The sequence below is a fragment of the Lethenteron reissneri genome, chromosome 22 (genome assembly GCF_015708825.2).
Source record: "Lethenteron reissneri isolate LAM-NWPU_2019-01 chromosome 22, ASM1570882v1, whole genome shotgun sequence".
Taxonomy (NCBI): domain Eukaryota; kingdom Metazoa; phylum Chordata; class Hyperoartia; order Petromyzontiformes; family Petromyzontidae; genus Lethenteron; species Lethenteron reissneri.
The window spans coordinates 57,476-72,500 of record NC_083800.1 but is presented as its reverse complement, the minus strand read 5'-3'; the positions used below and the strand labels follow the sequence as shown (position 1 = coordinate 72,500).

At 58.3% G+C, this 15,025-nt stretch overlaps 1 protein-coding gene across 4 annotated transcripts in view; it reads left to right on the top strand.

Moving 5' to 3' along the window:
• LOC133345429 (protein O-GlcNAcase-like) overlaps positions 1–14,740 on the top strand; it is an 18,407-nt gene extending 3,667 nt beyond the window's left edge. The window contains exons 3-18 of one of the 4 annotated variants that reach the window (XM_061556156.1): positions 379–476; positions 1,341–1,471; positions 1,784–1,955; positions 2,395–2,493; positions 3,108–3,392; positions 4,196–4,345; positions 5,004–5,144; positions 5,330–5,781; positions 6,140–6,472; positions 7,221–8,052; positions 9,173–9,258; positions 9,996–10,100; positions 10,489–10,580; positions 11,118–11,316; positions 11,759–11,918; positions 12,506–14,740. In XM_061556156.1, coding sequence (XP_061412140.1) covers positions 379–476; positions 1,341–1,471; positions 1,784–1,955; positions 2,395–2,493; positions 3,108–3,392; positions 4,196–4,345; positions 5,004–5,144; positions 5,330–5,781; positions 6,140–6,472; positions 7,221–8,052; positions 9,173–9,258; positions 9,996–10,100; positions 10,489–10,580; positions 11,118–11,316; positions 11,759–11,918; positions 12,506–12,642 — 3,472 coding nt within the window. In that variant the 3' untranslated portion in view covers positions 12,643–14,740. Of the gene's footprint in view, positions 1–378; positions 477–1,340; positions 1,472–1,783; positions 1,956–2,394; positions 2,494–3,107; positions 3,393–4,192; positions 4,346–5,003; positions 5,145–5,329; positions 5,782–6,139; positions 6,473–7,220; positions 8,053–9,172; positions 9,259–9,995; positions 10,101–10,488; positions 10,581–11,117; positions 11,317–11,758; positions 11,919–12,505 lie in introns of all 4 variants that reach the window. The other 3 variants (XM_061556157.1, XM_061556155.1, XM_061556158.1) reach the window with 3 other exon arrangements.
• Positions 14,741–15,025: the final 285 nt, after the last annotated feature.

The window sequence follows — 15,025 nt, the reverse complement described above, 5'->3', positions numbered from 1 at the left end:
CTGGTGCTCAGTTTCCTGCTCCTCGGTTTGCATCAATTGCCGGTGTTTGGTTGCCTGTTGCGGTGCCATTGGAACGTACAATCCAATGCCACAGTAGTTACAGTACAGAACTAAACTGGGACTGCCCGCTCCAGCATGGAGAGAGAATGGAAAGCACCATGGAGATGCAGATAATCACAAGGCAGCAACGCTTTGCACCCTTGTAAAATGTTGAGCTTAATGAGTGCGATTTTTAAAACATTTCCGATATTTTAAAGATTTTAGGCCTCTCCCAAAGATGACACCCGTTACACGCGGGTCACGGTATTTCCACCAACGTTATTTTGAGGGCAAGTGAGCGGCGCATCTCATCATAGCGGATGTGCTTTCGCCCGGCAGGATGCAGCGCTGGGGCCTCAACACCTACATGTACGCGCCCAAGGATGACAGCAAGCACCGCATGTTCTGGCGCGAGATGTACTCCGTGGAGGAGGCCGGTAGGTGTTGTGGTGGCGGCTGCGGCAGCTATGGTGTCGGAGTCACTGAGACTCTCGGCTGCCGGCGTGTGCTGTGGTGTTCTGGTTCCGTTTCCTTGTAAATGGTCGCTTGTTCCTCGTGACCGCGGTTCGCAGTTAGTGCTTGCGCGTGTGTTCAGGTGGAGAGATGATTGGTACGGGGCAGGTCTGGGCACGAGAACATCCGGAGAGCTGAGGTTTAATCATTTAAAGGACTTACAAAAGGAATTTGTCCAGCATCCAAACTCGGGACCCTGTTGAAAAATGGATTTGAGATCAGAGGGTGTCCTAGATAAATAAAGGAGGATTGTTTTTATTTGGCAGTATGGTGTTGGTTAGATATGCGTATGTTATAATGCCAAGATAAACCTCCTGTAACAACCCTCAATGCGCTCTCCTACCTCTCCCCTCTCGTCGCACTCTACTCCACACAGTCATGCCTCTCCCCTCTCATTTCACCATACTCTTCTCGACACTGTCACCCTACTCTTCTCTACACTGTGCTGAGAGGCGCTTTCAGGAACCTGAATACATTTCTCAGAGCTGAGCCAATCGGCGTCAACAACCGGAAACACCAGCAGCAGCTGGCAACTCCTCACGTAATCGACTGAAGTGACCTGCTCCATTCAGTTCCTTAAGGAGCTCCCAGCACATTGAACGAAACGTCGGACATCGTACAACCCGAAAGCACATTGGAGAAGTCCACAGAGCGAGTCTCGTGCAGGGCTCTGGTGCGGTTCTCCGTAGAGGCTGGCTGGTTTTCGCTGGTTCTTTTGCGCCGCCGGTGGTGTGAGCCATGAGTGGCTAACGCAGGTCGAGCCGTGCGACCCGCCTCCCCTCCCACAGATCAGCTGATGTCGCTGATCGCGGCAGCGCGCGAGCATGACGTGGAGTTTGTGTACGCCATCTCGCCGGGCCTCGACATGTCCTTCTCCAACCCCAAGGAGGTGGTGACACTCAAGCGCAAGCTGGAGCAGGTGCGCTCGTACCGTCTCGTGTGCCCAATTTTTCACTGTTCATGTCCACGTGTGGCCCCTTTTGTCAGCACGTTGCTGGACAAGGATCTCCCCACAGTCGCGCGGGTCGTGGGATCGGGGGTCATTTGACTGTACTTCTCCACGTTGGCCCACTTGTATATAATTTGTATACATATAAAAATATCAATTATCACGTGTGCGATTGGGTTCGTGTATTGCAGGCTTAAGAATCAACATTGAACCATGAGACGGGACATTCTCATTCATCCCCTCCTCCCCCCGTATTTCCCTTGCCTCTCCCCCTCCACGCAGGTCTCTCAGTTTGGCTGCCGTGGATTCGCCCTTCTCTTTGATGACATCGACCAGAACATGTGCCCTGCCGACAAGGAGGTGTTCACCTCGTTTGCCTACGCGCAGGTGTCCGTCACTAACGAGGTCTACCAGCACCTTGGCGAGCCCGCCTCCTTCATGTTTTGCCCGACGGGTGAGTGCGTGCGGCCGCCCCTCGCTCCCGCCTTGGCGTGACTCCAGCCCCAGCGGTCGTGTGTAACGGGGGGCGGGGTAGTCGCAATACCTCTCGTTAAGATTGTTCAATATCAATTACATTTTGTGGTTAGTTGTGTTGCTTGTAGGGACTTTAACCTATAGAAAACAGACCCATTTGATGAAAAGGTTACTGAAAACAAAAAACGGTGCTTAATGAATGAGTCCTTTTAGCCTAGGCGATGACGTCATATGCCACGGGCGAGCCTTGCTTCCCCATGACGTCGTCACGCGTGACGTCATCTCACGATGTCGCACACGACGGGTGGCTGGATCCCAAATTTGAATCCAGGCTCTCGGCGTCTCTGACCCCTGAGCCACGCAGCCTCCTGCCCTCCCTGTTGATTGCGAGTGGCTCTTTGTCTTGGTGCGGCGTGCAGAATACTGCGGCTCCCTGTGCTACCCCAATCCCGCGCAGTCTCCGTACCTGCAGACAGTGGGCGAGAAGTTGCTACCCAACATCGACGTCCTGTGGACAGGTGCGTACGCGCCCGAGACCCTCGCACACGGTTTTAAACGGAGGGCTTCGGTGGTGGCAGGGTGGCGGTAGTGCAGCGGTAACACTTGGACCCCGCGGCAAGAAGGGCCTGGGTTCGATTGCCGACTCTTTCGGGGGTGCCTTTCCACCTGGAGTTTGTCTGTTCACCCCTCTTCTCCGTTGGTTTTCTCCAGGTTCTCCAGTTTCCTCGCGTGGCTAAAATAATCATACAGTGCAACTGTTAATGTATTTAACCAAACATCGCAATGCTGAAAAATTACCGAAAAAATTTTCAGTTGTCATTACACTGCACCATTATCCCCTACTGCAAGAACTTAGCAGGACCCTCCTGAAAAAAATGTCTTGAGACTCAGTGAGGCTTTCCTGGGTTAACAAGGACAATCACAGAAATAAAACAAAGTAAATTAACAACGTACTGGTTGAGATATAGATTGGCTGATCCTTGTGGTTTAGCATTATTCATCCCACTAACGTCCATAATCCTTTTTAGGTGAATAGGGAAACCAGATGGATGGACCGGTCCCCACCATAGGAATATGTAATTTCCTCCACCGGTTCGGATGTGCGCCACTTACTCGTGTGCCGCCACCGCAGGCCCCAAGGTGGTGTCCAAGGACATCTCCCTGGAGTCGGTGGAGGAAGTGTCCAAGGTGCTGAAGCGCCGACCCGTCATCTGGGACAACATCCACGCCAACGACTACGACCAGAAGCGCCTCTTCCTGGGGCCCTTCAAGGGCCGCTCCTCGGAGCTCATCCCCCGGCTCAACGGCGTCCTCACCAACCCCAACTGCGAGTTCGAGGCCAACTTCGTGGCGGTGCACACGCTTGCCACGTGGTACCATTCCAACATGCACGGCGTGCGCAAGGATGCCGTCATGGGTCAGTTTTGGCGGTTGGCGTTGTACTTGTTGTTGCGGCGGTTGTTGTTGCGGTTGTGACGGTTGTACGCATGTTGAACTTCTTTCGCACCGTACGTAGCCAACCGTGCTGGTCGGAAGTGACGGTTGTTGTGGCGGTGAGCACACACTGCAGCCAGAGTGCTACCTTGCTCCCCATTACACACTTTGCCACCCCTGTGATGAATTTGTATTGTTGTAATGTTCCGACCTGCCCCGACTGGACATCTGTGAAAAAGACCAAGCTCATTGGATTCCTTCAGTATAAATAAAGATTCTGATTATGATATCTCCGGTGATGAAATCGCGCTACTGGCTACGTTCCTGCAAAATTCAGCATTGATTTAAAATAATCCTAATCGCTGCTTATGGAGCTGTTCGTCATCTCGTGCCTTCATATTTACAGGAATGGCTGACCTCTTACACTCCTAGTTGACGTGCCAAGAATCGGTCGATCCTGAACTTGTGGTGGATCCGAGAAGTTGCCTCATATCAGGAAGTGCCAGGGAGCTTCAGTTGGGCTGCTCGCTGCCTCCCAAGTTACATCAGAATTGCCGCTGGCTCATTGGAATCGACAAAATCAAATTTAACGACCGTGATTTGTGCGAGAAAGCCTCCCTCTTTCACGCCGTCTAGGAGCACTTCACGCAATAAGAGGCCTTGCGTCTGATCTCAACGCTTTCCAAAGGGAACTTAAACACGTAAAATGTTTCTTTGACAGGACTTGGCCCAACATCCTGCGTGGGTTACATGTGGTGTCTTTGTGCGCGTGTGTGTGTGTAGCAGGCAGCGAGGACAGCACGGTGTCGGTGCAGATCAAGCTGGAGAACGAGGGCAGCGACGAGGAGCTGGAGACCGACATCCTCTACAGCCCCCGCACGGCGCTCAAGCTCGCGCTCGTCGAGTGGCTCCACGACTTCGCCGCCCAGCAGCCCAGTGAGCCCTCCCCTCACCCGTCTGCTCACCTGTCCACTCACCTTTCAACCAGTTGAGCCCTCCACTTACTTGTCAGCTCACCTATCGGCCAGGTGACACCCTTACCTGACAGACACAAACAACACCCCCGCCCACCCAGCAGGCACTCAAGTAACCTTATTCAAACATTTGTTTGTATTATTGTTAGCTTTGGATTGGATGAAACCCAGGCTGCCCTTGCCAAAGAGGTGATGACGTTTCTCGCGTCTCACCGGACTCGTGTAGCCTGCCGGGTAAGGAAGGGAGATTCACCGACTCGCTACACCTGCCCAAGAGCCGACTCTGCTGGCAAGTGCTGGCTGAGACGCGGCTAGGGTTGATAAATGGTAACCTGCTAAACCGGCAACCGCTTTCAGAATTGGTTACTGGTTTCTGACCGATTCCCATGGCACGTCGGAGGCGTTTGTGGACGTACAAACAGCACAGTAGCCTAAGCCACCACGTGGTTGATTCTCCCACATTTCTTTGTTTCAAAGGTAAATGCGCTACATTTATTGGTCTGGATGTTTTTACTCGGCTACCAGTTACGCAAGCAATACTACTGTAACAGCCATGGTCGTGACCCCCCTCCCATCCTCTCCTCTTCCCTCCCTCCCCCTCCATCCCCCCTGCCCCACAGGGAGACAAGTGACAGGGAGCGGACCCAAAACCAGCCTCAGCAACGTCATCACCGTGTCCCTGCCGGCTGCCTCCATGGCAACCGTTAGCACCTCCATCTACCAGCAGCCCATCATGTCTTCATCCTCCACCACCCTGCCAGGTGGGGGCCCTCCCTCCAATTATAGTTGTAGTTTTCTAATACCATCCCCTTGTCTCCTCATCGCTCTCCAGCACTCAATCCCCACGTGTCCCTTCTCTCCCTTTGTCTCCCTTTGTGTTTTTCCCTTTGTGTGTCTCCGTGTATCTCTGCGCTTTGACCCGTGTCTACCCGTATCTCCCCAACAGCTTCCCCGGACTCCGCGATCGACCCCAAGCCGCTCTTGGGCATTGACGAGGAGGTGGAAGAGGAAGGCGGAGACCTCGTTAAAGGGGGGGACGATGTGGATGATGGCGGTGGCAGCGGCGGTGCCGTCGACGACAGCGCCGGTGCGAAACCAGTGGTGGAGGAGCCCATGGAGACGGCGGCGTGCGAGAAGCCGGACTGCGGGGACGCCGTGACCGCCAGCGAGCCCCGGCCGATGGACACCGACCTGGACGGCGCCGCGGGTGGCCCCGTGGCCACGGACGGGGGGCCGCCCGGCGGCACCGTGGAGGGGCCCGGCGGCACGGAGGAGGGGTCCGGCGGCACCGCGCCCGCCACGCCGCCCGACCGGGAGATGCGTCCGATTGATACGGAGCGTGAGGGAGTGGCGGAGGGCAGCCCGGCGCACGGCGTCAGCGAGGGGGTGAGTGAGGAGGTGAGTGAGGGGATGAGTGGACGAGCGAGCGAGCGGGTGATTGGGTGAATGAGCGGGCGAGAAAGGGAGTGAGTGGGCAAGCGAGCGAGTGAGCATCCAAATGTCACCATATTTGAAGTTGCTGTCCATTTTGCTTTTAAACAGAGAGGCAGTCAGAGGCAAAGGTCCTAAGCCTGAGTCAACTGCACGGACGGATGGAGGGAAGGGATGTTCCAGACTACAGTGAAGGGTGGGGTGGCGGGGGGGCAGTATAAAACGAGCCTGACCTCTCGTTGGGGTCATGCTCGCTCGATGGCATCCCGTCCGTAGCGTTCACCCCGCGAAGCTCCCCGTGCGTCCCTCTCTCCTCGCTCTCCAGGTCGGAACGCCGGACTTCCTGCGTGGCAACATCGATGCCGTCGTTGTCGAGGAGGAGGAGGATGGGAGGAGCATGCAGGCCGAGGCGTGGCCCATGCAGACGGACGATGTGATCCCGTGCGGCGGTGCCGGCACGGCGGCGGGGAGCGGGGGAAAGTCCTCGGCCGTGGATCCGGTGACGGCCGACGACCTGGACCTCCTCGCCGACCTCTTCTACCTCCCGTACGAGCACGGGCCGCGCGCCGCTCAGCTGCTGCGCGAATTCCACTGGCTCAAGGTCAACAGCAGCGCCGTGGGCTGCAGCCGGAGCGTCGCCGAGCCCAACAAAGAGCGCGTGAGTGCAGCCGTCTGTGGTGCCGTGTGCGGTGCCGTGTACTGTAGTATGGGAGGTGCTGTGGGGAGTGATAGTGGAGTGTTTAGCACGCTGGACTACGAACCCGGCGACCTGAGTTCGATTCCTGCACGCAGCCAACATCGGTGACGATTATCTGAACCGGTTTTGGGCCTCTACTAGGTCGACTCAGCCTCAAATGAGTACCTTGTGCCATGTGTGGCGTGCCGGCCTTAATAGGCGTTCCATAACAGTCTCTTAAGGTAATACGGGGATCTGTGATTTTGGTGCTTGTGTGTGGTTCTGTTTATGTATGTGTAGCTGTATATCCGTGTTGCTGTGTGTAGTATCTGTGTGCATGGGTCTCCGTGTTGATGTGCGTTGCTGTGTGCGCGTGTCCACATTGCCGTGCATTTAGTTGTGTGCGGCTACGTTGCTGTTCGTGTAACGTTATGGCTGTGATGCAGTGCCTGTGCTGTGTGGCTGTGTTGTTGTTTGTTGTATTTTCAGCTGTGTTGACGACTCCATAGTCGTGTTGCTATGTCAGTGCACATGCTGTCCCTGCGCTCACTTCCCCTCTCTCTCCCTGCACTCACCCTTCCCCCTCTCCTCACCCACCCCCTTCTCTCCCCACGCTCACCCTCCTTCACCCTCCCCCCTCTCTCCCCACGCTCACCCTCCTTCGCCCTCCCCCCTCTCTCCCCACACTCACCCTCCTTCACCCTCCCCCCTCTCTCCGTCGCTCTCACAGGAGGAGGAGTGGCGAGCCCGTGCCCTCGCCTTCGAGGAGCTGTGTAACCGCGTGACGCAGATGTTCACGCGCCTCTCCAGCATCGCCAACCGCAGCGTCCTCTACGACCTCTACCCCTACATCTGGGACATCAAGGGCATCGTCTCCATGGTCAAGTCGTTCGTCAAGTGGCTGGGTGGGCACAACGCGGCGGTGTGCCGTCCACGTGGGGTCCTACCTGTGGGGGGGCTGTCTCTGTGGGCGTGGGGGGCGCCTTCTGGAGGAGAGGGAGTTATAGAGGTGATCGATAGAGGGGGCAGGGAGCCAGGTTTTTCAAAGAGTTGCGCGGGTCCTTGTGTGGCACAAGCTGTGGGCGGCACCCGCCGGCAAGTGGACATTGGTCTGCCAGTAGGGGGCGGCGTTCCTCTGCGCGCTGTTCCGATTGCGCAGCGAGCCGGTGACGTGCAGAGGTCAAACTGCACGGTCGCATCTCCCCGCGGGGACGGCCACCCATCCCGCACCGATCCCTCTCGCCACGCTCTCACCCGGCTCGCCAGCGCAGCCCGGTGCTCTCCATTCCTGGCCAAGCGAAGCTCACCAGGACTTGGCTTTAGAGAGGCGTGGCGAGCGAGAGAGCGGTTTGTGGGTAGAGTGGCGGCACGTTGGTCACCGGTGGGGCTCGGGTGGCGGCCCGTGCGGGCGGCGGGGCTGGTGGGGGGGGGGGGGGTTCTTGCGGTGGTGCGCTCCCTCCCTGTCTCTCCCCAGGTGCCTTGCGAGGAGGCGGCGGGCACGAGCTCACTCGCGCAGGCAGCTTTGCCGGGGTTGTGGGCCAGAGTTCAGGGGTCGGACGAAGGTAGGAGAGTTGGTAAGGGGGCGGCTGTCGAGGCCTGTGAGCCGGCGACCCGGTTCGGTCCCTCGGCCCCGAACCGGCCTCTTCTTCTCGGTGCGTTTGAAGTACGGACGCCCGGTTTCCACTCGCAAAGAGAAATGAAAGTGATAGAGGCTTCCGCAAAATCCCACGGGAAATCTGCAAACACAGCGTGACCCAGCAATAGTGTGGGGTAGTGCAGTGTGGGATGTCTTTGTCTGTGAGCGTGTGAGTGTGCACTTGGCCTGGCACAAGCGTCGTGGTGACATCACCACCACTTAGTGGCGAATGGCGGTTGCTGTTGTGAGTGTGTGTGTGAGCGTGTGTGTGTAAATGTGTGTGATATCATGGGACCGCCATTGCCAGTATCAAAATATAAGATTAGGTTTTACCCTTTCTGGAAATAAACCAGGTGTTCAGATGTTAAAACACCAAACTGACACCTTTTGCAAGGAACCACGTCTGCATTAACTACATATACTCGTGGTCCACACCAGAGACAGCTTTCCTTAGAGCCGAGTCTCAAACAGTGTTAGACCAGATGACTCCAAAAGGTGAACAGCACAAAGAGAATACCACTATCAGGACATTAAGAGCTCGCGGTGAGCAGCTACATCATGGGACCTCCTCTGCCAAGAACATCCTCTGATAGAATATGCATATACTATGCATATACTATCAGAGCATATTTTTTATTGCATGTTCACCACAAGTATATGTGGTTAATGCAGATATGATTCTTTGCAAAAGATTTCAGTTTGGTGTTTTAACATCTTACCACCTGCTTTATTGCCAGAAAGGGTAGAATAAATTATTATATTTTGTTGTGTGAGCGTGTGAACGTGTGTGTGCGAGTGTTTGTGTGCGAGTGTGTGTGTGAGCGTGTGAGTGTGTGTGCGAGCGTGTGTGTGAACGTGTGTGTGAGCGTGTGAACGTGTGTGTGCGAGTGTGTGTGCGAGCGTGTGGGTGAGCGTGTGAACGTGTATGTGAACTTTTTCTGGTTTCGCCCTTCGCCACGATTGCTCGCGCGTCGCGCCTATGGACCGGCGGTGCATGCCGTCTCGTGGTTGTGAATGCGCGTGCCGTGTGCCGTGTGCCGTGACAGGGTGCCGCAGCCAGACCCACTCGCAGTTCCTGAGCGGAGACCAGGAGCCGTGGGTGTTCCGCGGTGGTCTCGCCGGCGAGCTACAGGTGAGCAGCGCAACACATTGCCAACGCTCGTCTCGCTACATCCTCATAATCATCATAATCATCTCTCGTTCACCTTCGTCGTGCTGGTTGATATCGCCGGGTGTGTTCAGCGTACAATGCTCCGCACCGTCCGCTTCACGCTGTGCGTTCAAGATCCGGTGATGTCATTCGAAGGGGAGTTGGCCACTGCGTGCCCACGTCCAGCCTTCAATATTCACTTCCCTCGCCCTCCATTTCCTTACCCCTGCTGCCTCATCCAGCCTCAACTATGGCACCTCTCTCCTCTATGGCCTCCCACCACGCCCCCCACCTCCCCACCCCCCCCACCTGCCCACGCCCCCCACCTCCCCACGCTCCCCACGCCCCCCACCTCCCGACCCCCCCACCTCCCCACGCCCCCCACGCCCCCCACCCTCCCACCTCCCCTATGCTCCCCACGCCCCCCACCTCCCGACCCCCCCACCTCCCCACGCCCCCCACGCCCCCCACCCTCCCACCTCCCCTATGCTTCCCACGCCCCCACCTCCCCCACCTCCCCACGCTCCCCACCCCCCCCACCCCCCCACGCCCCCCCACGCCCCCCACGCCCCCCACGTCTTAATGGCAGGTGACCCACCCTGCCCCTGCCAGACCGGGGCAGGGTGGGTCACAGGTCAGCTCGGCGCGTCAGGTCGCGACGGGAGTTCCCGCGCTGTCGGCTCGCACTGATTCCCCGTCGTGTCGCGTGGCCCCCCCAGCGGATGCTGCCCATTGACGGCGCCAACGACCTCTTCTTCCAGCCGCCGCCGCTGCCCCCCACGGCCAAGGTGTACACGATTCGGCCGTACCTCCCGCAGGACGAGGTGAGCCCCCTCCCCTCCTCTTCTTCCCCACCCCCACCCCCGGCGGTGCCGTCTGACCGGTGCCGGTGTTGGTGCAGGAATCGCCTTTCCCTCGGCGCTCGGCGTAGATCCGGGCAGTGGACCGCGCGAGTGGTCATGTGACCACCAACGAAGAGGGTTGGTGGATCGCAGGAAGTTGTGTGGGCCTTGCTGGCCTCACGGGGCTGCGGAATTGTAACTTATCCCCTTGATGTACACGGTGGGTTTTCGCCACGCTCCTGTTATTTTACGAGGAAATTTGCCCAATATGGCAGGACCCTCTGTAAGAGCATCTTGAGACTTGGCGGGGCTTGGCTGTGTAGACGGGGGTGGGGGGGAGATGCGAGCGTTCTTGTCGCGTCTTCGCCAGGCCGCCGCCTACAAGGTGTGCCGGGAGACGTACGCCGACGGCTTGGACGGCACGCAGCTCTTCCCGGACAACCCCGACCTCATCGGAGACCGGTGAGCTTCGTGTGGCGCTCCTGCCGGCACTCCAGCCAACAGTCACACGTGAACGCTCGTCTTGGCCTTGAAAACCGCCGTTTTAGATGTCTGTAACGCATCGTGTCGGTCGTGCGTAACTTCCCGTGCTTCGCGTGCGTTGTGTGAAACGTGGCGTGTGTGTTGCGTAGCGTGTGCGTTGCGTAGCGTGTGCCATGCATGTCGCGCGGTTCGTAGAGACGAGCCTGACGCGTTACGCGCGTTACGAGTCGCCCGTGCCGCGCGTGACTCGCCGCGCGTGACTCGCCGCGCGTGACTCGCCGCGCGTGACTCGCCGCGCGTGACTCGCCGCGCGTGACTCGCCGCGCGTGACTCGCCGCGCGTGACTCGCCGCGCGTGACTCGCCGCGCGTGACTCGCCGCGCGTGACTCGCCGCGCGTGACTCGCCGCGCGTGACTCGCCGCGCGTGACTCGCCGCGCGTGACTCGCCGCGCGTGACTCGCCGCGCGTGACTCGCCGCGCGTGACTCGCCGCGCGTGTCCTGCGTCTCGCGAGCAGGCTGGTGGGCAGCCTGCTGTCGCTGAGCCCCGAGTATTGCTTCGTGCTGGAGGACGAGGAGGGCGTGTGCGGCTACGCGCTGGGCTCCGTCGACGCCAAGTCCTTCTTCAGCCGCTGCGAGGTGGCCTGGCTGCCGGCCATGCAGGACAAGTACACGCGGCCCGCCGCCACCGGGGACGACGCGCTCTCCCTCTCGCTGGTACGACCGCGGCGATGATCACGCCACTCGCGTGTCCCTCTGTCGGGACGCTGCCGCCACGGCCGCGTCACGGTCAGCGGCACGCCGGACCTGCTGTCCGTCAATCTCCTCGCGCAGCAGTCGAAAGAATTAGCGCGTACAGATGGGTTCACCGGTCGCGTGTGCTGGGGTAAAGTGTGAGTGCTCCCCCATCTTCTGTTGTGCAGCAGCAGCAGCAGTAGCTGCTGGATATGACGGGGAGATGGTCGGAAGCTTTGGTAGCGAGGCGCTGGCGACCACGGTGGCGGTGCTGGTGGTGGCATCGGCGGCATTGGCCACGGTGGCATCGCTGATCGTGCTCCATCCCTGTCGCCCTCCCTACTTGCCGTGCTCCCTCCGACTCGCCTCCCACTTCACCTCCACCCCACCCCCTGCCCCCACCACCCCCCCCCCCTCCGCCCAGGAGGTGATGCTGAGCTTCCACGAGGAGGCGCGGGTGCCCCCGGAGACGCTGGTATCGCGCTTCCCGTCGCTGGTGCGCGTGGACATCCACAGCCGGGTCACCGACCCCAGCGTTGCCAAGAGCATGATGGGCTGCCTGCTCTCGTCCCTCAAGGCCAACGGTACCGCTCGCTCGCTCGCTCGCTCGCCACTGCTGCCGGGCAGCAGGCGAGCTCAGGCGGCGTTCGCTGCGAACATCGCAGTGCTGACTAAACACCTCCACGTTACTCATTGGGGATCACACGCAGCAGCAGCAACGTTTCCCCCCTACTCCCGCGAGAAATTGGCAGGACCCTTGAGACTCGGCGAGGTTCTCCCGGGTAAACGAGCGTATTTATTATCATTCTTGTAATTTCAGATAATGATGCTGCTGCTGTATTTGTTGTAATGGACCACCCCAGGGACGGACCGGGCACTTGTGCTCATGAAAAGCACCACCGTTTCTCATGTGCAGTTGTGCAAGGGCATCGCCGTCTCGGATCGTGTGCTACGTCTGCCATGGCGAGATCTGGACTAATACATTAATAATACAATTGTTCACACACGCACGCTCACACACACGCTCACATGCGCACACTCTCATGCACACACATACTCTCAAACACGTACATTCTCACTCTCGCACACACACTCTCACACGCACACTCTTACACACACGCTCTCGCACACACGTACACACACACACATTCTCACACGCACGCGTACGCAGGATCGCAGGGTGCGTTTTGCGAGGTGAAGGCGAGCGACAAGGGCAACACGGAGTTCTACACCAAACTCGGATTCTTCGAGGTCCCCATGGCCGAAGGTTTCTGCAAAGACGCCGTCCTCCTGGGCCGCCCCATCTGACCCCTCCGCGCCGTCCCCTGCCCCCCGTGCCGGACTGGCTCACGCGACGGGCGGCGGCGGTGGCGGCGGCGGCGGTGGTGGCATTGCAGCTGGCTGGTGGAGCTGGGATCTCCCACTCGGTTTGGCGAGTAGGGGCGGTGTGGAGGTGTGCGTGTGTGTTCCATGGCGGTGTGTGTGGCACGGTGTGCTGCCCTCCTCCTGTCAGCAGCTGCCGGGCGGGGCTAGGCTGACACAAACGGTTGCGAGTGTGTGCGTGCGTGAATGTCTGTTGGGTGTAAGCGGGGATTCATTTCTTGCCCAATATTTTTCGGGTCACTCACGGACTGGAGTAGGTGGCGTGTGACGAGTCGACAACACATCCATAGCCAGAGGTATAATGGATGTGGTGTGCCTTGTGCGGAAATGTTTTCTGTGTCGCCAACCCAGACGGACTGGGTCGAATTTAAGCTATGGAGGTGTAATATTCTGGCAACGTCCGTGTGTGTGTGGGCGGTGGTGTGAGTTGTGTGCGATGCTGTGGATTGTGTGAGCTTTGATGTGTGGTGTGTGTGGCGCTCTGTGTGGTGGGTGACTGGGTGGCGTGTGAGGCATATTGTGAGTGGTATATGTGGTCGGTGGTCAGGTGGGTGATGTGTGCCAGGCAGTATGAATGTTGCGAGTGCCGTGCGTGTATGGTGTGGTGCGGTGTGGTGCGGTGTGCGTGTATGGTATGGTGTCTTGTGCGTGTATGGTGCGGTGTGGTGGGGTGTGCGTGTATGGTGTGGTGCGGTGTGCGTGTATGGTGTGGTGCGGTGTGGCGCGGTGTGCGTGTATGGTGCGGTGTGTGGTGTGGTGCGGTGTGGTGCGGTGTGCGTGTATGGTGCGGTGTGTGGTGTGGTGTGGTGCGGTGTGCGTGTATGGTGCGGTGTGGTGCGGTGTGCGTGTATGGTGCGGTGTGTGGTGTGGTGCGGTGTGTGGTGTGGTGCGGTGTGGTCCGGTGTGCGTGTATGGTGTGGTGCAGTGTGCGTGTATGGTGTGGTGCGGTGTGGTGCGGTGTGCGTGTATGGTATGGTTTGGTGCGGTGTGGTGCAGTGTGCGTGTATGGTGTGGTGCGGTGTACGTGTGTGGTGTGGTGCGGTGTGTGGTGTGGTGCGGTGTGGTGCGGTGCGGTGTGAGTGACGTGCGGTGCCTCGCGTACTTCCCTTGGGCAGCTGCCGTCGTGGGGAATTTGCAAAACCAGGACCCGGAACTTTTGATGGGCCGAAGTACTGAGTCTGGATATTCCACGTCAGTGTCTCCCCGTGTCTTTGCTCACCCTCCGTGCCTCTCCGAGTCTCCCCCCAGCTCCTAATGTCTCCCCAAGTCTCCCCCTACCGCGTCTCCGATCACCCCTCGTGCGATGTTCACAACCAAACTCTGATTTTTGTTTTTATACTCGTTCTAAGCGTTCACTATCCTCTTCATCCCGGATAACGACGATGATGATGATTGTTTTTTGTTTAGCATTCCTTGAATGAATTGTTCGCTAAACCTTTTTACGGATCTCCCACCCTGATTTATGAACGTGTGGGTTCCGTTGTTTTGACGGAAATATAAACGTTCACTGATGACGCTGACGATGACGATTTTGGCGATGACTACGACAACAGCTCTGACGACGATGGCGTTCGTGACGATGATGGCGATGTTGGCTACGATGATGTACAGGTTGTTGGTGCTGTTGACCCAGATCTCACTCCACTGCCCATTGCTGCCAAGGTTGTCTCAGGCTGCCCCCGATCCCCACTGCTGCCCCTGATGCCCCTCATCCACAGTGCTCATGCCCTGCCCTGGGCAGGCCTCAGAGGTTGACCTTCCATCAGGGCAAAGCGGCGTGGCCTGGGGTGCAGCGTTGTGACCCGAGGGTGCAGGGCGGCGTGGCGTGTGGGATCTGGGGGGCTCGTCCCGTGTACATTACCTGTACATACGTTCTGTGTAGTAATAGTAGTAATAGTAATAATAATGACGACAGCGACCACGTGGTTACCACTGTTTCTGTTCCCCTTTTTTTGCGAATCGGAGCGTAAACGATGATCGTGGTGATGACGATACGAATAAAAATGTGCTGGAAGCAACAGGAAGAATAAGTGTCCTGGTGTCTGTGACCTCAGATGAATGGTGGCAGCTGCTTGGGCGCGCTGTGGAATTTGGCGAGAGTGGGGGTTGGAGGCGGCGGTGGCGGCAGCGGCGGTGGTGGCGCTGCAGGGTCTGCGTGGACGCACGGCGCGAGATTTCCCAGTGGCTCCCTTCTGCAACCCATACACACCCAGTCACACACCCACTCACCCACTCATCAACTCGGACATCCACTCACCCAGTGACCAACTCGTCGACTCGCGCACCCACTCGCTCACCTACACACACA